Below are 20712 nucleotides of genomic sequence, written 5' to 3'. Positions count from 1 at the left end.
ACTGTTTCTCCAAACAAGAACCATGTATGGATATAATCTAGAACCCCTGCTCAGATGTAGCCCATGGTAGCTCAGTATCCAAGTGGCTACCCTAGTAAGGGGAACACAGACTATTGCTGACATTAACTCAATGGTGGCTCTTTGACCTCACCCCACCCCAAGGGAGAAGCAGCCCTGCTAGGCCACAGAGGAGGACATTGCAGAAAGCCCTGAAGATACCTGATAAGCTAGGGTCAGATGGAAGGGAAGAAGGGCCTCCCCTAGCAGTGGACTTGGAAAGGGGCAGGGAGGAGATGAGGGAGGAAGGGTGGAGTTGGGAGAGAATGAGGGAGGGGGCTCACAGAGACTGAACGACCAACCAAAGAGTATGCATGGACCGGACCCAGGACCCCTACACTTATGTAGCTGATGGGCATCTAGGTCATCATGAGGGTTTCCTAGCAACTAGAGTGGGGGCTGTCTCTGATATGGAACCTGTTGCCTGCTTTTGGATGACTTTCCCCTATCTGGGATGCTTTGCTGGGCCTCAGAGGAAGAGAATGGACTTAGTCCTGATGCAACTTGATGTGCCAGGACAAGTGAGGGTGGCTCCCCTTTTTTGGAGGGCTGGGAAAGGGGGAAAGGAGGAAGAGGGTGGGAATAGGAGAAGAGGAATAGGGGCAGCAATAGGGAATAAAGTGGATAAATATTTTTTTCACTGACTCTTTTTTTTTTTGCTTTTCTTATAATTTTTATTTTTTATATTAATTACAGGTTATTTACTTTGTATCCCAGCTGTAGCCCTCTCCCTCATTCCCTCCCAATCCCACCCTATATCTCTTATTTCGTCACTGTCCCTCTCTAAGTCCACTGGTAGGGGAGGTGGACTCCCCTTCCATCTGATCCTAGATTATCAGTTCTCATCAGGACTGACTGCAATGTCCTCCTCTGTGGCCTGGCAAGGCTACTCCCCCCTCGGCAGGTGGGGAGGTCAAAGAACCAACCACTGAGTTCATATCAGAGACAGTCCCTTTTCCCCTTACTAGGAAGACCCACTTGGATACTGAGCTGCCATGGGCTAGGTCTGAGCAGGTGTTCTAGGTTATATCCATACATGGTCCTTGGGTGGAGAGTCAGTTTCAGAAAAGACCCCTGTGCCCTGATATATTTGGTTCTTGTGGCGCTCCCATCCTCTCCAGGTATTACTAACTCCCCCTTAAATAAATATTTTTAAATGTACCACACTAAAGAAAATATTTACAGCAACAGAAACTCTGCTTGTATAAAATTCATTCATCTAAAATATTTTCTGAAAATAAAATCTCATATTATTTAAGATGGCCATAATTTTTGTTTTGTAATTGCTTAGAATTATGTTTTATGAATAAAAATATGTAACGTATAAGTGACAACAGTTTTAATTGTTTAAATTCTTATGTTTTCTAATTGTTGTGGAAATATTCGTGTTTTTGTTTTAATCCCAGGTGTGTGATGTGGAACTGATTCAGATGGTCCACAGCAGCAGACTATTCGCCTCTGAGAAGAGCTCTTTACCAGCTGCAGACAGTTAAAGTTTAGGACTCTGGAGAAAGAATAAACGCCAGAGCCCACAGAAGAGAAATTCTGAGAAAGAGCAAGGCTGTGGCTGCTTCCCTCTGTGGCTCCAGGTTGCTGTTGATGTTATTAGACAGGAAGTTGGGGATCTCCTGAAACAAGGATTGGACTGGCTCCAAGAAACTTTAGGACCCTAACAAACAGGAAGTAGCTAAAAGAACTCCACCCCAGTCTCCCACTAACCTTTTCTCTCTTCTACCTGGTGTTCGGGGAGGTGGAAGGTATTGAGGTTAAAGTAGGGAAAAAGAGATAAAAAATGTAAATGAAAGAGTTTTTTAAAAGTACGCCAACCAGCCCTTTACTCCCAGGTTATGTCTATCTTGACGATGCAGCCTTGTCAGGGTGCAGAGGAAGAGGATCCAGGCAGTCCTGATGAGACTTGATAAGCTACAGTCAGATGGCCAAGGAGGAGAACTCCCCCTTTCGGTGGACTAGGGGAAGGTGGGGGATGGGATACATTTGGGATATAAAATGAATAAATTGTAAAAAAAAGAAATTAATAAAATAAAAGTGTTGACGGGTTGTGGAGAATACACATGTTCAAAATGATTTTCACAGGTTGCAATGTTCTTGTTCTCACTAGAATAGAACAGAGTCGTACATTGAGACATTTTTCCAAACTCTCACAAAAAAATGGAGGTTTTGGAGTTAAATATTGATTCATTGCAACCAGAACCTGCTCCATCGAAAATTATTTGAGACAAATAAGTATATGGTCAGCCCAGATGGACTAAGGGAGAAAAAAATATCTACCTAAGAAATATTATGTAAAACCTGGCAATAATGAGGTAAAATAGTAGCAAACCGTTTTTACTAAAAATGGAAATTTTATTTCAAAGAAAGATTTAGAAGTCCAAATTTGAGAAAAAAAAATAACTTTCCCCTCCTTAGGACTGAATAAATGCAGCTTTGTGTAACAACTTTGTATAAGGGTTTTTTAATCAGTCTCTAAACTTTTCACTCTGCACTTCTTGAGAACAAAGTTCACTACTGAAAGCAGGCTCATTGGACAGCAGGCATTCATATTGCCATTACTGCGAAGAAATAAACAGCATTCTATAGTCATTTCTTAGAATAATGTTAAACTTTCCTTTGAAAGCACAAATAGTGTAATACAAAGTGGTTCTGAAACTAAATGAATAGCCCCATGAGAAATTTAAAGGACAGTGAATACTAGCTTCATGGGAAGAATGAGGGTTATTTTGCCTTTAATTATCTGAAGAGCAGTTGACAAAATTTGCCTAAAACAATTATCTAGTTTCATTCCATCAGGGAGGAAAATATGAGACTATAAAGTAACTCTGAACAATGTTTGTCATCTAAAATAAATACCATATTCTAGGTGTATATAAAGAAAACCAAAAGAAATCATTTTAATGTTTTCTTTAAACATTTAATTAAGATCTATTTATAAAAATAGCAAGAATTACAAAATTTCCCTTCTAATCATTTAATTTGATTGAGGTATTTCTTAGCATACTCTCTTTTAAATTACTTTTATCTTCTATCTTTTTGTTTGACAACTTCTTTCAAATCTCCTTATGGGTCTCAGCTAAAAGATTCTTTTCATTAAGAAGACCCCCTGGTTTTCTAGAATGGCTTAGAAAATCTTGATTTGTTTTTTTTTTTTTTTTTTGTCTTGTTCCTTCCTTTTCTTATAAAGTATCACATTTATATAATTATTTTACCTACACTTTGCTATGTATTCCCAAGGACAAACAAGATCTCATCTTTTACTTGTTCTTTTTTTAAAGGTTGTAAATTTCTTTTAATATTAGTTACAGTTTATTAACTTTGTATCCCAGCTGTATCCCGCTACGTCATTCCCTCCCAATCTCACCCTCCCTCCCTCATCTCCTCCCTGCCCCTTTCCAAGTCCACTGATTGGGGAGGACCTCCTCCCCTTTAATCTGACCCTGGATGATCAGGTATCTTTAGGACTGGCTGCAAAGTCCTCTTCTGTGGCCTAGCAGGGCTGCTTCTCCCTCGGGGGGTGGGGAGGTCAAGGAGCCCGCCATTGAGTTCATGTCAAAAATAGTCCCTGTTCCCCTTACTAGGGTACCCACATGGATACTGAGCTACCATGGGCTACATCTGAACAGGGGTTCTAGGTAATATCCATACATGGTCCTTATTTGGAGATACAGTCTCATAAAAGTCCCCTGTGCCCAGATATGTGCCCAGATATATTTGGTCTTTGTGGAGCCCTGTCCTCTCCAGGTTATACTAACTCCCCTTCTTTCATATGATTCCCTGCACTCTGCCAAAAGTTTGGTTATGAGTCTCAGCATCTGCTTTGATACACTGCTAGGTAGAGTCATTCAGAGGCCCTCTGTGGTAGGCTCCTGTTCTGTTGCTTGTTTTCTCCTATATCTAATGTCCATCCCATTTGTCTTTCTCAGTGAAGATTGATCATCTTACTCTGGGTCCTCCTTCTTGTTTATCTTCTTTAGGTGTATAGATTTCAGTATGTTTATCATATCTTATAGGTCTATATAAGTGAGTATATACCATGTGTGTCTTTCTCCTTCTATGATACCTCACTCAGAATGATCTTTTCTAGATCCCACCATTTGCCTGCAAATTTCATGATTTTCTTGTTTTTAATTTCTGAGTAATATTCCGTTGTGTAAAAATACCACAATTTCTGTATCCATTCTTCCATTGAGGGACATCTGGGTTGTTTCCAGGTTTTGGCTATTACAAATAAAACTTCTACAAACATGGTTGAGCAAATGTTCTTGTTGTGTAAATGAGCATCTTTTGGATATATGCCTAGGAGTGGTGTAGCTGAATCTTGAGGAAGCAGTATTCCTGATTGTCTGAGAAAGTGCCAGGTTGATTTCCAAAGTGGTTGTACCAGTTTACATTCCCACCAGCAATGGAGGAGGGTTCCCCTTTCTCCACAATCTCTCCAGTATATATTGTCATTTGAGTTTTTGATTTTAGCCATTTTGATGAGTGTAAGGTGAAATCTCAGGGTTGTTTTGATTTGCATCTGTCTGATGGCTAAGGACATTGAGCATTTCTTTAAGTGTTTCTATGCCATTCTATATTCCTCTACAGAGAATTCTCTGTTTAGCTCCATACTCCATTTTGTAATTGGATTGCTTGATTTATTGCTTTTTAACTTCTTTAGTTCTTTATGTGTTCTGGACATTTTACTTGTTCTTATATGCCAGGGCTAAGTGTGTTTTTTTTTTTTTTTCAACTTTAGAAGCACAACTATTCCAGTGGGTAAACTTATAAGCATTGAAATTTTCAATAAAGCAACTGTCACCTTAGGTCAGACATCATTTTGCATCACAGAAAGCATGTTGACTTCAATAATTATCACAGAAAAAAATCAAAGTGGCTGCCACCGTTATTAATTTTTTCAAAGGCACTTTGTTTAAGAGACAGACTTATCAAGTTTATTATTTGTTTATCTTTTAGACTATAAATACTTGTCATGGAATACACTTTATTAAAACACTCATCTCAAACCCCTCAGAATATTAGCGTTTTTGAAAGCAGTGAGGCACAAAAAGCAGAAATCAACAATATCAAGGAATGTTTGCAAGGTCCCCTTATGGCCATTGAATTCTCTTCGTATTGCACTTGTAAATTCCTTGGGACAATATTACACCACTAAGTACTTTCGTGTAGTTAATATTCATAAAATACCACCTATCAAACAAAACGTAGAAACAAATAGCTGTGAAACAATGTGTCTGGGGCAGACTGAGCTCTTATACCTGTAGGTGATGTGTTTGTGTTGCCACTTCTGTCCAGTTAATGCGTAGCGCTTTCGACGGATGTTGAATTTGGAGCTGCCTCTTGTCTGGTCTGGTACCCCACATCGAGGCCTCTTCATCCAGCTTTAAAAAAAAAAATCTTTTTTAAACTCTTATCATTAACAACTCTTCCTGATGATTTCGAAAGAAGGAAAGATAGCACCCCATGAAGTGATTAGGAAACAGTCCCTGTTCAATGTCTGTGCAATTTAAATCTAAATAGAAATTATCTTTTTTTCAGAAAGAGTTAAGGCTTGCTATGTTACTACTCAAGTCCTTTAGCACATTCACTTTCCAGTGTACTTTGAGATAACTGCAGAAAGAAGTTATTTGCAATTTCTATATAGAATCCGTGGTTGAAATAAACATGCAACCTTGAGCAAATGTCCATTTCCTCATGTCATCTATTAAATGACACTCAGGTATCATTCAATCCAACTTCAGTGTTTTGTTTTTTAAATGAACATTATAATTTCTGATAATAATATTGTATCATAACAACATATTATATTATTTTATAATATAGAATTTTAATTACATTATTTCGTTACATCTTATAACATAGTTGACCACGGGAAAGAATTCCATAACCCTAAGATTTGATTTCAGACTTTCAGCATATTTTTCCATGGGATTTTACTTAACAATTTTTTAAAAATAATATTTCAAAATTTCATTTTATGTATATGAATGTTTGCCTACATAGATGTTTGTGTTGCATTTGTGTGCCTTGTGTCTGTAAGTTCAGAAGAAGGTACTGGATCCCTTGGAACTGGACAGAAGATTGTGACCCACCATCAAGGTGCTGGAAATTGAAGCCAGGTCCTCCGGAAGGGCAGCCAATGCTCTTAACCACTGCACCATCTCTCCAGTAGTTACACGAATTTTTACATTCATCCTAATCCTTCAAATGTCAGGGTTTGTTGGAGCACAAATCCTCTCCCAGCCTTGAGATCAGTGTATTGTTTGTTCATGTGGTGTTTGCCTTTTTTCAGTGCTGATACTTCCAATCATTCATATTTTCCATTGATAACCAAATTCAATAGTTACAAAATGTTTTTTTCAGAACAAGCAGTTCAGTATCACAGACTAGAGCTTAAACATTGAAATGAAATACTCTTTTCAATGTCTTAAATTTAATGTGTAGTCATATGTCTTAAGTCTAACTTGTTTTCTAGGGCATGGCTTTTGATCATTGGCATGTGTACTACCTACACTTGAATCTTCTCCAAGCAGAAAGTTGTTAAGGGTTTTCAGTGTTTTCCTTAGTAGATCTATTTGCTTTTTCTGTTCTCTAGCTTCTTTACAAGCTACTGAGATCATACTCAATCTTTGTGTTGCTACATGAATCAAAAGAAAATGAAAATAATTTGGCATTCTGTGTTTCATCATCTGTACAACTTTTTAAAAATATTTTAAGTGAACTTGGATTTGAAATGGCTGCCTATAAATATTCATTGCATAACTGGGTACTTTCATGTACATTTAAAATCATGGCACCTGGAGGGGAGATAAGAGGAGATTTGCAAATTCAAGGCCAGTCACAATCCTTCTAGGACAGACAAAAAACAGAACACCTATCTCAAAATGTATTCCATTTATCTTTAATATGCAATTTATTGCTTTTGTTGTGGTTTTATTATAAAATTGACACTGCTTTTTATAGAATGACCTCAAATTAAAAACAGAACTTTTTTTGTTTTTGAAAGTGAGTTAACTTTTTAGAAGTAACTTGCTTAAATCAGCTACTATTTTACTATTTATACATGAGGATAACAGAATACGCTAAGGGGATTACTTACCTTTAAAGAAAGAGACTGTTTTAAAACAAATATTTAAAGTTTGGTATTACTGTTGTCGTGATTATTACTGTTAGTGGCAGTTGTAGTAATAGTATACTCAGAGTGAGGTGGACATCACAGATACCAACTACAACCAATCTCAGTCCAGTCGGAACGAATCAGTTATAAGGAAAATCTCTCCCTTTTCAAGTCAAATGAGATGCATCCTCACTGCTGACTTCCAATAGGACACCCCACTTTTCAGGATTAAAGTTGTATCAAGGAATGTCTCCAGTCAGTTTGACATCTGGTTTTATGTTCAGGAGAGCATATCATTCAAATCAGAAATCTTTCTAGCTCTTTGTTAGTAGGTATTACGACAGCTATCTTTGTTCACATGTTTTATACACAGCCACCAGTTCAGAAACTATATGTTTGTATGTGAATAACTAACACACCTATTCTTAACATAAAATGGTGCCCATTAGCTTTAGTAAAATTCAGCTTTAAAATCAGATCCTGATGAGACCTGATAAACTAGGGTCAGATGGAAGGGGAGGAGGCTCTCCACTATCAGTGGACTGGCAGAGGGACATGGGAGGAGAATGGGAGGAGGTAAGGGAGGGAGGTAGGGCAGGATTGAGAGGGGACGAGGGTGGGGCTACAGCTGGGATATAAAGTGAATAAAATGTAATAAATAAAAATGATATTAATTAAAAAAAGAAAATAAAAAAAATTGGAACATTATGAACACCCCAAAACTGAATGCCAGCCAGTTAGAGCACTGGGCGATAGAGAGAGCACTGCAATGCTTCAGACTGACTCTGGGAATCCTCATCTCAAGTCACCCTGTGGTTGCAGCCTTTTGAAGTCTGTGATTAGAGCTGTGCACAGCCAGGTTCTGCTAGGCACAGTTGGAGTCGGTGTTATGTGTTGAGACTGCAGTGAAGCTGCAGGAAGCAGCACTGAACAGGGGCGGAAGGGACAGCCAGCCCTCACAGACACAAGTGGACACCATATTGGTTTGGTATACATTTATCTCCATTTTCTTAGCGAAAAATCACTTTCAAAAATAGATTTTACAATAGATTAGACATGTGTTCATCATTCAGACTTCCCAAATTTTATTTCAATGGAAGAGTAATAGATATCGCTTACAGTTGACTCCAGATTTTTTTTTGAGAAGTGCTTAAAAATATGCTTTTTTAAATTTTCTTTAAACATCCATAGACTGCATCTCTATCAGAAGGAATAGATGCACCACATAGTGTTAAAGGCAAATTGACACAGGTCTCAAACACTGAGGGCTTATATTCTCTATATCAGCTTATTATCTGCCTGCCGAGACACAGGTGCAACTCACAATCCAGACAGTGCGGAGGGAAAACACTGAAGTGCGAGGCTCGGTCACCACAGTCATCCACAGAAAACCAGAAAACTTCGGTTGGTGTCTGCTCTTACTACTGTGTCACCCTCCAGATTAAGAGCTCAATCACACTTCTGCAACTGCCAAAGTGATGCCACCAATGCAATACTGTTTGAAAGCCCGCACATATTCAGACAAAAAAAATTAACTGAAAAAGTATTACTATTACTGTATTAACTTGACAATCTGGAAAAAAGAATACAAATTAAGACTATTGCAAAAGTGCAAGGACCAAATATATCTGGGCACAGGGTCTTTTCTGAGACTGACATGCAACCAAGGACCATGTATGAATGTAACCTAGAACCTCTGCTCAGATGTAGCCTGTGGTAGCTCAGTAACCAATTGGTTTCCCATAGTGAGGGGAACAAGGACTATTTCTAACAGGAACTCAATGGCTGGCTCTTTGGCCTCCCCACCCCCCAAGGGAGGAGCAGTCCTGTTAGGCCACAGAGGAGAGCTTTGCAGCCAGTCCTGAAGATACCTGATTAAACAGGATCAGATGAATGGGGAGGAGGTCCCCCCTATCAGTGGACCTGGCAAGGGGCATGGTGGAGAGGAGGGAGGGAGGGAGGGACTGGGAGGGAATGAGGGATCAGGACACCGGCTGGGATACAGAGTTAATAAAATGTAACTGATAAGAAAAAAATAAAATTAAAAAAAATAAAATAAAATAACAAATATTACTTGAATTTTAAAAAAGTGCATAATTAACACATTAGGACTTTATTTATTTATTTTTGCCCCAGAGCTAAGGACTAAACCCAGGGAAGTGCTCTGCCACTAGGCAAGTGCTCTACCACTGAGCTAAATCCCCAACTCCACAAATCAGAATTTTAAATCCTAGTAAATTTTCACAATAATTTTTTTTTAGAAATGCTACACAAAGTTATAACAGTTTAAATGCAAAAATTACCATCCTGTGTTGAATTAGTTGTATGGCATTATGCAGATTATCCAAACTATTCTACCGTATACACATGTACCAATACACACATACATGCCAAATATAAGAAAATAGAGAGAAGTCCAAAGGAAATATTAACTACTGTCCAAGATAATCCTTTCCTCAAGCATTCTTCCCTTTGCAGTAATATGTGCATGTTAAACAATTAGAAAAAATTCAGGGAGGCCATACATAATGAGCTTGTATTTCTCAATGCGATAAAGTATATTTTATGCTTACTATAATGTTCTGTATGAATTAAGGACTTTAAGTGAGCTTGCTTAAATGAAATAGGTAACCAACTCGTACTTTGAAAGACCTATTTTACTATTAGACAATGGATTTAGTTTTGGTTGGAGAATAAATACTACTATCTTTCCAATGTCAGTGCTGATGAACAGAGAGAGCAATAAAATGTGCTATTCAAACCAATTTCTAAATTTGTTACTTGGAAATGGTTAATTGCGTCAACAAACTACAAAGATTACTACAATTGCAGCAATCACCCTTTATTTGCCCAAGAATAATAGATTAACTCCACCACATGTTTGCTTGTCAACAGAAGAATTGGTTTTGAATTTAGAGACAAAGGAGGGGCTGGAGTGATGGGTAAAGGGTCTGGAGTGCTTACCTTACTGTAGAAACCCTAAGTTCTGCTGCCGGCACCACACTGAGCAACTGACAGGCAGCTCCAGCTGCTCTAGGGCTACTTGCACACAAGCGCACACATGCTCCTTACACACACGCTCACACACATACATAATCCCAAGATAAATACTTTTTTAATATATGACCTAGGCAAAGAGCAACTTGCCTATAACCAGCATTCAGGATGGGAAGGCAGAATGGATGAATGTAAGGAGAGTGTAGCCACTCATAACACGTGGGAAGCAGCCTGGAGGCTGCAGGAATGCAATCTCAAATGAATGAGCATTCATAAAAAATAACAATGAAATAAGTATAGAAATGGACATATAAATAAATGGTCATCAAGAGTCTAAAATTTAACCTTTATTGATGACATCTCAAATGACTGAAAAGCAGTGTTTTAGTAAGGCTGTAACTGTAGAACGTATTGTGTTCTTTTTGTTGTTTTGAGATAGGTTCTTTTAAGCTTAGGCTGGTTTCAAACTCATATGTGGGAGCTAATTTTGAATTCACATAATCACCATGGGGTGTTATGGTGATGTGTAAGAGAATGGGAGAATGGCATCCATAGCTGATCTATTTGAATGCTTGGTCTGCAGGGGTTGGAACAGTGTGGGAGGATTTGGAGGTGTGGCCTTGCTGGAGGAGTTGTGTCCCTGGGCATGGCCTTCCTTCCAGGTTTTAAAGCTGACTACAACCCGGGTACCTCTCTGCCTCTTGATTATGTCTTAAGATACAAGGTCTCAGCTCCAGCTCCAGAACAATTCTCCCTGTTGTTGCTGTGCTCTTTACTGTGACTGTCACAGACTCACCATTTGAAAGAGTATTCCCAATAAAATCTGTATTTTATGATGATGGTGCGTTATCACAGTAATTGACAAGTCCAAGAGAAGCAGCAAGCAATCTTAACTGCTCCATCTCCGTTGTTTTGTTTGTTTGTTCATCATTGTTTTGAGACAAGATTTCACTCTCTGGCCTAGACTCGCATGAAACTCTCTATGTTGGCCAAACTGGTCTGAAACTTGTGTCAGTCATCCAGCTTCTAACTCCTATGTGCCTAGATTACAGGTCTAGACCATTGTCCCCATGGATTTCATATTTTAAAATTTTTGTAAGGGGGGAGTGCTGTTTCAGCATGATTATCACTATATTCTTATTTAGATTAAAAAAAAAAACAAAGAATAAAGCTTCTACAGCATGATTAGAGGGCTTATAATTCACAATGTTTGATATGAGGACCTGAGCCATAGCACAGTGTTAGCAGGCAAATGAAGTCACAGGGCTTCCAGTTTCAGCAACAATAAAGATTAAGGTCAAGCTATCTAGAACAAGGGAGATGGGGGGCTTCAAGGAAGAGAGAGAGGAAAGAGGAAAAACAGAAGGGTTAGTGGTGCCTCTGTAATTTCATCTGGAAATAACTGCCATGTGAACACTGTGAAAGGCAAGGATGCATTGTGCATTCAAACAATAAAATAAATGGAATTCAGGAGGAAAAAGTTGTTTAAAAAGACATAAGAGCAAATAAGCAAGCAAACAAAAAGCAAGCAGAATCACTCATTTGGTTTGAAGCTAAAGTCACTCTGCTTTATTTCTACCATACCCTGTGTACTTAAAAGCAATGCTCTAAACCACTGTGCTGCGTAAATATCAGTGATTATTCAAAGTGTCTGGAACTTTCTCTTCTGTTGGTCACTTTAATCTATAGTCATGAATGCTTCATGTAACAGTTTTAGATGCTTAAGATGTTAATGTTTGTGATACCAGCTGAGAGAATACAGTGATAAAATGGAAATTAGGAATTTTGTAATAATTTATATTTTAAATGGTCAGCATCAGTTACACACACGTTTTAACTTTCACCATTCCAATACTCATCTAGAAAAGTAAGAATTATGTTCACTTCGCACCCCCACCCAGATATAGGACAGTTAATGTCTTCTCTATATTTTCTGAAAACAGCAAGGGATTATAAAGTAAAATGAAAGGTCAAAAACTGGGCCAAGGTGTCCTGCAGAGACTGATACTCCAAGCAAGTACCATGCATGGAGATAACCTAAAACCCCTGCAAAGATGTAGCCCAGGGCAGCTCAGTGTCCAAGTGGGTTCTCTAGTAAGGGGAATAGGGATTGTCTCTGATATGAACCCAGTGACTGCCTCTTTGACCTCTCCCCCTGAGGGGGAGAGCAGCCTTCTCAGGCCACAGAGGAAGATGATGCAGCCAGCCTTTAATTTTTTTTTTTTAACTTTCTCGGCTTTAATATATAGTAAGAAGTAGATGCTTCTCCATTTTGTTTTCTGAAACTATGCAATAATGTAACTTGGATGTGCAAAATGTGACTTGTTTTCCAAATTCTCAATTACTTGCAATTTTTTGTTATGCCTTTTTCATTTTATTACAATTTATTCACTTAGTATCCTGGCTGTAGCCTCTACTTCATCTCCTCCTGTCCCACCCTCTCCTTCTCTTCTCCCCCTAGGCCATTCTCCTAGTCCACTGATAAGGGAGGACCTCTTCCCCTACTATCTGACCCTAGCCTATCAGGTCTAAGTGTTGTGTTTAAAATTCCAAGAAAATGAAACAGAAGTTAGTGGTTCTTCGCCAGGAAACCAGAAAAATGTGAAGAGTAGCAGAATGCTGAGAGAAGAGTGAGGCATAGCTGGCACAATTTTGTGTAATATCCAGAAACAAAACACAAGACTAGGTTTTTTCATATTAGCAAAGACTATTTTTATTTAGAGGATGGATACTGATAGTTAAGAAATGTCTGATGTCTCTTTATGAATAAATAATGACGATGAGTAGAGGTACCCAGGTCTGAGATTTTGAAATTCTATCTCCAATATTGATATGGGATTTCTAGCTGTTGCAGAATGCAGTTAATTTAATATGGACTCTTTTCCCCAAGTTCTGGACAAGTCAGTTCTTATACATACCTCTATGACAGTCACTACAAGAGTTAAGATCTTAATTTTTAAAAACTAATTTGAAGTTTAATTAGCTAAATCAGATGTGACCCTGCCTCTGTGTGATCCTGCTGATAGAGAGATACTATGACTAACTAGTTTATATGAGCATTAGAAAGGAAAACAGAATTTCCGTTAGTAAATGTGGGATTAACTTGGTAAGTTAGAATTTTGTCATGATATTGCATTTGGCTTTTGATATTCAGTTCCTTTTTTGGGAAAATTTTGGCATGATATTGCATTTGGCTTTTGACATTCAGTTCCCTTTTTTGGGAGAAATTTGCATTTTGTCTATTTTAAAAGTTAATGTATGATGATTAAATAACAGAGATATATTCACTTTGTGAGCATCAAGAGTTCTAAGAACAAGAAAGATTTTTGCCTGCCGCCACAGGAAAAAAAAAAAACTATTTTCCTTCTACAGTCTAGAACTAATAATCATGCTTCGCAATACCATACAAACTACTATAAGCCTGTGATAAAAATATTGCCACTATATATTTAAAGCACATAAAGTTACACGGCTAAAGAGGGAATAACTTTAGTGTTGGTATTCACTTGAGGAATCATTTACTGAAGATGTTGGAAGGAATAAAGGATAAAACAATCAATAGATTAGCAAATATTATTACAAGGCATGGACAAGCTCTTTGTCATTGAGACATTTAGACACTTTCAAATAAAATAAAATTATTTGACTATCTCATTTAGAGAACTGTCATTATTGCATATCCAGCAAACTATTAATAGTTTTAAATCTTCTTATCCAGTCCAACATAAGAACATTATTTGCACTGTTTCCCACTTACACCTGTTTAAATATTTGCATCACATCCAATGTGAAGCTGCTAACATGATAACACTTTGTAGAGATGTAAACAGCAGACTCTCACAAACCACACACAGTAAGCAGCTATCACACACTGCCTCTTAAAGATGCATTTACTTTGATTCTTTATCATATTTTCTTTCCTTATTCAAATGTGCTGTTAAAACCATGTGAATAAACCTGACTTTGGATATTATATGTTATGGGGACCCTCAGAAGATTGATTTTGAACATAGGATACATCAGAAAGAGAATTGCATGAGGTAAAATATCCCAAAAGCGGTTTTGAAGTTTGTGTAGTTTCTGAGACAACCTCACTGGACTCAAAAGACCAAAGAGAATAGAAATCTGAGGACATTACTTACTCGATTGTGTTTCTGTCCACTTTTCCTGTCATGTTAATGCCATAGAACTGTTGCATGGCAGCTAGGGCTGACTGCATGGTCTCTGCAGAGCGTAGCACTGACATCCTGGGATCAGTAGGTGGAAGGTAGCCGTATTTTTGTAACCAAACCTGAAATCACAAGTACAAGTCCTTTAGATCATCTTTACAATTGAACACTAATGTTCTGGAAATTAATTTCTCTATATAGTCTCTTTGGTTCATTTCAACACCACAATTGTGTGGTGCTCATCCCTGAGTCAAAGATTTTTGTTTGTTTGGTTGGTTGGTTTTTTGTTGTTGTTGTTAACAGCAGTGAACTACTTGGCAAATTGCTACATTTCATGTAACAGCAGAAATAGTTAGGGAAAGCATTCAGCAGGTTGTGTTTCTCCCCCTGGCTTGGTTTAGTTATCATGTAAGTGATGATATGGAAGCGTAGTATATCTGTCATAACTGGCATTGTATCCGTTAAAACCATAGCCCATGGAATTGATTTTCCAAGTCAAAATAACTAGCAAATATAGAAATTAATTTTTATAGAAGGCAATATTAAATATGCCAGATTTAAAATATGCAAATCAAAAAGAAATCTTCTATTTCTATGTCAATTTCTCCAAAATTGGCATCTCTAAAAGTACAATCTCCGTCATCAGCTTGATAAAAGCTATTTAAAGATGAGCACTGCATTGCTGTCAAGAGGGTGACTGGTGAAAGTCAATCGCAGAAGGCTGCCTCCTAAATGATAAAAGATTGTCAAGATGCTTTTCATCTAAGCTGTGATGAACGGGCTGCAGGGAAAACAATTCAGTCACCTATACAGCAGCGGGGCAATCTGAGAAAGACTCAGTATTTTCTGAATGAACTAGGAACCCAATAATATTACCTGGTATGAGACTCAATATTTTCACTTACTTGTTCAATAATGACTTTAATAAATATACATGAACAAAATTTTTAAGCTCATGTCTTCCATGCTAGAAAGCAGATTGTTGGTAGGTTATTCTTTGGTGCTTAACTACTGAAATTAGGTGTATAACAACAGCAAAGATAAAACTATTAGTAAGACCTAATAATTTATATACACAGAGAAAAATATAAAAATATATAAATATAAAGTAGATAATGAAAAAATAGCATGTTCTAGAAAATGCACATTTGAGTTATGCCTTAGTCTTCCAAAACAAGTGATTGCAAATAACGTAAAAATGAAGTTTTCTCTTTCTTCAATTTTGTCTTACATTTTGCTCTGAGGCATGAAATGCTGTTTTTCCCAATAAGTGACTAGTGGGTAATTCTTTTTTAATTATTAAACAACAGATAAGCTCTGAGATTTTCCATTTTATAGTCAAAGTTTATTTTGAGTGATATGTTAGTGCTATGATCTTTTCAGCTAAATAGAACTTTTTCTAAGAAACTATAAAAACATTCTGAAAAAGATCTACAAAGAAATACTTGAAGATATAACTTACCTGTTATTCTTAATAATGTCTAAGGCTAATAATATAGCATTTATTTTTGTATCATTGCAATAATTATACATGTTCATTTATAGATGCATATATTTACATATATATCTTTCTGTGTATCTATACATATAGCAATATAGATTATATTTAACAGACTGAAACACGGACATCCATCTTCATATGCTGCTACTAGACATATATGCCTTTTTAAAACTTTGATGTAAAATCCTGTCACTCCTATATTACTGGTAACACCAAATACGTCTCCTGAGATATATTTTGTACCTTGGAATCTTTTCAGTACACATTCTGTGCCCAGATGCACATTATGGGTACTCAGGGAATATGTTCTTCAAGTATGCATTTGAGGCCAGCAAGAGGCTGAAGTCAGAGTATATAAAACTCACAGTAAAATCTGTGCTCAGTAAGTCATATAATTTATGCCTTTTGGTATTAAACCGTGCCTGTTCAAGTTGAGATTTGCCTTAAAATAGGACAAGAGTGAAAAATAGGGGGAGTTTAATTAGCCTTTGGAAGAAGATGCTGCAGAAAAACAATCACAAAACGTTTGTAAATTCCTCCATACTTAAAAACAAGGAGAGAGTAAATTATTTGTCAAACTGGGAGTGGGGACAGCTATTGTTACGTTTCATTCATTTTATTTTACTGCTGCCATTAGATCAAGTCTATTTAAGAGCATCAAAACCATTAACAATCGAAGGCTGTTCAAGGAAAATCTCATCTGCCTTAAGACCCAGTAATTCTCATCATTGCCACTAGAACAAAGAACCATGAAACTCAAAAGAATCTACCTGACTCACCTTAACTGTATTCCCCTGTGTTATACTTTATGCATGGATATTCCTACTTTTCTGATACAGCATATTTTCTACATTTAGTGCTTTATCTTAGTGGAAGCACAACCAGAACAATGCTCCTCTCTACAGAATGAGATCAATCAATCAGTCAAGCTGGCCAAGAGATATCACCATCAGTAGATTGTACTAGAAATAGGAAGCACATTTTTTAAAGTGCATTTCACTACAGAAAGAGGTTATCATCATTAGTAGCATTTAATATACCCACAGTAGATGGTTTAGTTACACATAAAAATTTCCTGAAAGAAAATATAAGGGGATGTAAATAAATCCAGTCATTAATGGACACTTTATGCAACACACTAAAAGCTAGCACATTCTCACTGCTAAGTTTCAAATCCAGGACAAATGGCTGAGGTGCCTATTTAACATATCAAAGCAGACTTCACTGCAGGTTTTCCCAGCATCCCTCAGTCTCTACCTCTGACAGGCTATGGCTGGCATACTCTACATATTACCCTGAAATCTGCAGCCCAACAGCTGGGCTCCCCTTCTTCTAAAGGCTCTTCCTTATATAATCCAGACATTTTGATTACCCAAGCCTTTTTGTAACTCTGGTGTCCTCTATGATGCACTCTCTTCCCCTCTGTTCCCTCTCCCTAACTCTTCCCATATCCTAACACAGCTCAGGGTCATGACGACTCTGAACTATCCCAGATGGGTCTGCCTCTGCTATGCTCTCCCATTATTCACAATAAACTTTTGCCTTTACCATACCTAGGAGCAGTCAAGTGCTTTCTTTTCTTTCTTTTTTTAACTTCATTTTTCCATTCATTTACTTTTTAGTCCATATAGTTTTAAATTTTTATTTTTAATTTATGTATTCACTTTACATCCCAATCATAGCTCCCTCCTTCTTCCCCTCCAGGCCTTACCTTCCTACCTGCTTCCCCCAACCCGGCTCCCATTCTCTTCAGAAGGGGTCTTGCCATCAACCCACCCCAGCACATCAAGTCGCATCAGGACTGAGTTCATCCTTATTCACTGAGGCCAGGCAAGGGAGCCCTGTTAGGGTGAAGTGATGTAGAAGCAGTCAACAGAGTTCATGTCATAGACAGCACCTGATCAACTTACTAGAGTTTCCACATGAAGATCAAGCTGCCCATCAGTTACATAGTTGGAGGGGGCCTAGGTTCGGCCCATGCGTGCTCTTTGGTTTGTGCTTCGATCTCTGTAAGCCCCCTTGGGTCTATGTTAGTGGACTCAGTCTTTTGTGGAATTCTTATCCCCTACATGTCCTTCTACCTTGCCCCCACCAACACACACATTTGGCACTAGCATAGAAACAGAATGGTAGATCAATGGAATCGAATCAAAGGCCCAAAGATAAACCGAATAGCCACACACACTTGAATTTTGACAAAGCCCAAATCATACAACAGAAAAAAGGCAGCATCTTCAACATGTAGTGCTGGCCTAACTGAATGTCTACACATAGAAAATGTAAATAGATCAATATTTATCACCCTGCACAAAACTCAAGTCCAAGTGGATCAAAGACCTCAACATAGAACCAGGTACAGTGAATCCATTAGAGAAACTGGGGAAGAGCCTCAAACTCATTGGCATTGGAGACAACTTCCTGAACAGATACCAGATCAGTATTTAATAATGGGACCTAATGATACTGAAAAGCTTCTGTAAAGCAAAGGGCACTGTCAACAGAACAAATGGCAGCCTTCAGATTGGGGATAGCTCTTCACCAATCCTACATTTGACCTAGGGCTAATATCCAAAATATATAATGAACTCAAGAAATTAAACATCACCAAACCAAATAACCCATTTAAAAAATGGGTTACAGAGCTAAACTGAGAATTATCAACAAAGGAACCCTTAATGACTGAGAATCACTTAAAGAAATATTCAAGGACGATGCATGGAGATAACCTAGAACTCCGGCTCAGATGTAGTTCATGGCAGCTCAGTATCCAAGTGGGTTCCCTAGTAATGGGAACAGGGGACCGTCTCTGACATGAACTCAGTGGCTGTCTCTTTGACTGCCTTCCAAAGGGGGAAGCAGCCTTGCCAGGCCACAGAGAAAGACTATTCAGCCAGACCTGATGAGACCTGATAAGCTAGGGTCAGATGGAAGGGGAGGAGGACCTCCCTTATCAGTGGACTTGGAGAGGGGCATGGGAGGAGATGAAGGAGGGAGGGTGTGTTTGGGAGAGAATGAGGGAGAGAGGTTACAGCTGGGATACAAAGTTAATAAATTGTAATTAATATGAAAAATAAAAATTTAATTAAAAAATTTTGATTAAAAAATTTTAAAAAAAATTAATTAATTAATTCAACGTCTTTAGTCATCAGGAAAATGCAAATCAAAAGGACTTTGTGATTCCATCTTACACTTGTCAAAATGGACAAAATCAAAAAAGCAAGTAATAGCACATGCTAGATAGGATGTGTAGCAAGGGGAAGTCTCCTCCATTAATGGTGGGAATGTAAACTTGTACATCCACTTTGGAAATCAATCTGACACTTTCTCAGGAAAATGGAAATAATACTATCTCAAGACCGAGCTACACCACTTCTGGGTACATACTCAAAAGATGCTCCACCATACAACAAGAGCATTTGCTCAACTATGTTCGTAGCAGATTTATTTATAATAGCTAGAAACTGGAAACAACCTGGATGTCCCTCAAATGAAGAACAAATAAAGTATTCCATTTATACAACAGAACACTACTTAGCTATTAAAAATCAGTTATGTACTCTAATAAAACAAAATTTCCTTTAATCTTTAAAGAAAATTCATCTCTCAGCGATTTACAAATCAAGAAATAGCAAATCCCAGATATCAGATCAATAAAAAATATTTCTTTTGGTAATTTATAATAATAATTAACAAAATACTGGTGGCGCCAAAGATTTATAAATTGTTCACACTCCCTAAATCATGAAGTGAAATATGTATATATGTTTATGGATTATTGGATTTATTAGTGTTGAGAGGAATAGGAAAAAAAATCTTTGGATGGTAACAAAAAAGGAGTGGGTTTGAGATTTTATGTGACTTGCACAATCAGTTTGCTAGTAAACAAAGCATAGATAGGTATAGTTCTCTATTTGTTTCATATAGTCCAAACCACAGTAAATGGAAATGGAAGGGCACCAGTGATAAATATACGTTATATAAATGACATAGTTTTAATAAAAAAAGTTATTTGTAAACATTGCTGAGTTCACAGCAAACTTCAACATGCAAATATAGATACTGAAATCTGTAACTGTTAAAGCATATTCTGTTACAACTGCTCTTCTGAAAACACACTGGAAGAATTCATTTTATCAGACAAGGTACAAAATTTTACCTTATTCCATATGAACCTTCTACAAAAATGCACTTCTAAGCTAAAATTAATACCTAGGTGATTAACTCCATAGTTTATGGTGTCATCAACAAAGTCACCAAAGCTGCAGGCTATTTCTCCCTGAAATTCCATTATTCACAGGACATAAGCAATAATAACATTTAGACTTTTTTTCTAGCTTGAAAACTGGCTAGAAGCAAAAATTATTACTGACTAGTAATGAAAATATTAAAATTATGGATGTGTCTTCATTCAGAATTGGTCATGTTAAAAACTGGTAGAATAAGTTAGTTGGGGAGACATTGACATTTTTCTTCATTCAACAATCTAAATTGTTCCCACATTACTATTCCATCCCCCACCATGAATGAATCACTGTATTTAACGTCAGACAAAGGATTCACTCCACTGAAAACGTTTCCATCAATACAATGACCTACAAAACAGAAGGAAGACAGAAGGATCCTGTGCTTGCTTGTTTATTATTAACATGTCACAAGCTGTGGTATTCTGGAAACAGCAACTGCACTTGTGAAAATAGCCCCTATCAGATAGGTGTGTAGGGGAGTCTGCAGACATATTTTGTATTGACGGTTGATTTGTAAGTTCACAAACCCCTTTAGACTATAGGTTGTGCCACACACGAGTAGGTGATCTCAGGAATGGTAACAGTGCAAACTGAAAAGCCCAGGAAATCAAG

The 20712-nt window shown here is 37.5% G+C and overlaps 1 protein-coding gene across 1 annotated transcript in view; it reads right to left on the bottom strand.

Moving 5' to 3' along the window:
- The window catches only part of Mmp16 (matrix metallopeptidase 16), a 247066-nt gene that overhangs the window by 116793 nt on the left and 109561 nt on the right, over positions 1 to 20712 (bottom strand). The window contains exons 2-3 of the mRNA XM_055603625.1: positions 14329 to 14477; positions 5331 to 5453 (exon numbers count right to left, since the gene is read on the bottom strand). Of these exons, the coding sequence (XP_055459600.1) occupies positions 5331 to 5453; positions 14329 to 14477 (272 nt within the window). The remainder of the gene's footprint in view (positions 1 to 5330; positions 5454 to 14328; positions 14478 to 20712) is intronic.

The sequence above is a fragment of the Psammomys obesus genome, unplaced genomic scaffold (genome assembly GCF_907164565.1).
Source record: "Psammomys obesus unplaced genomic scaffold, mPsaObe1.curated_primary_1811, whole genome shotgun sequence".
In the NCBI taxonomy this organism is placed as follows: domain Eukaryota; kingdom Metazoa; phylum Chordata; class Mammalia; order Rodentia; family Muridae; genus Psammomys; species Psammomys obesus.
This window is presented reverse-complemented; position numbering and strand designations above follow the sequence as displayed.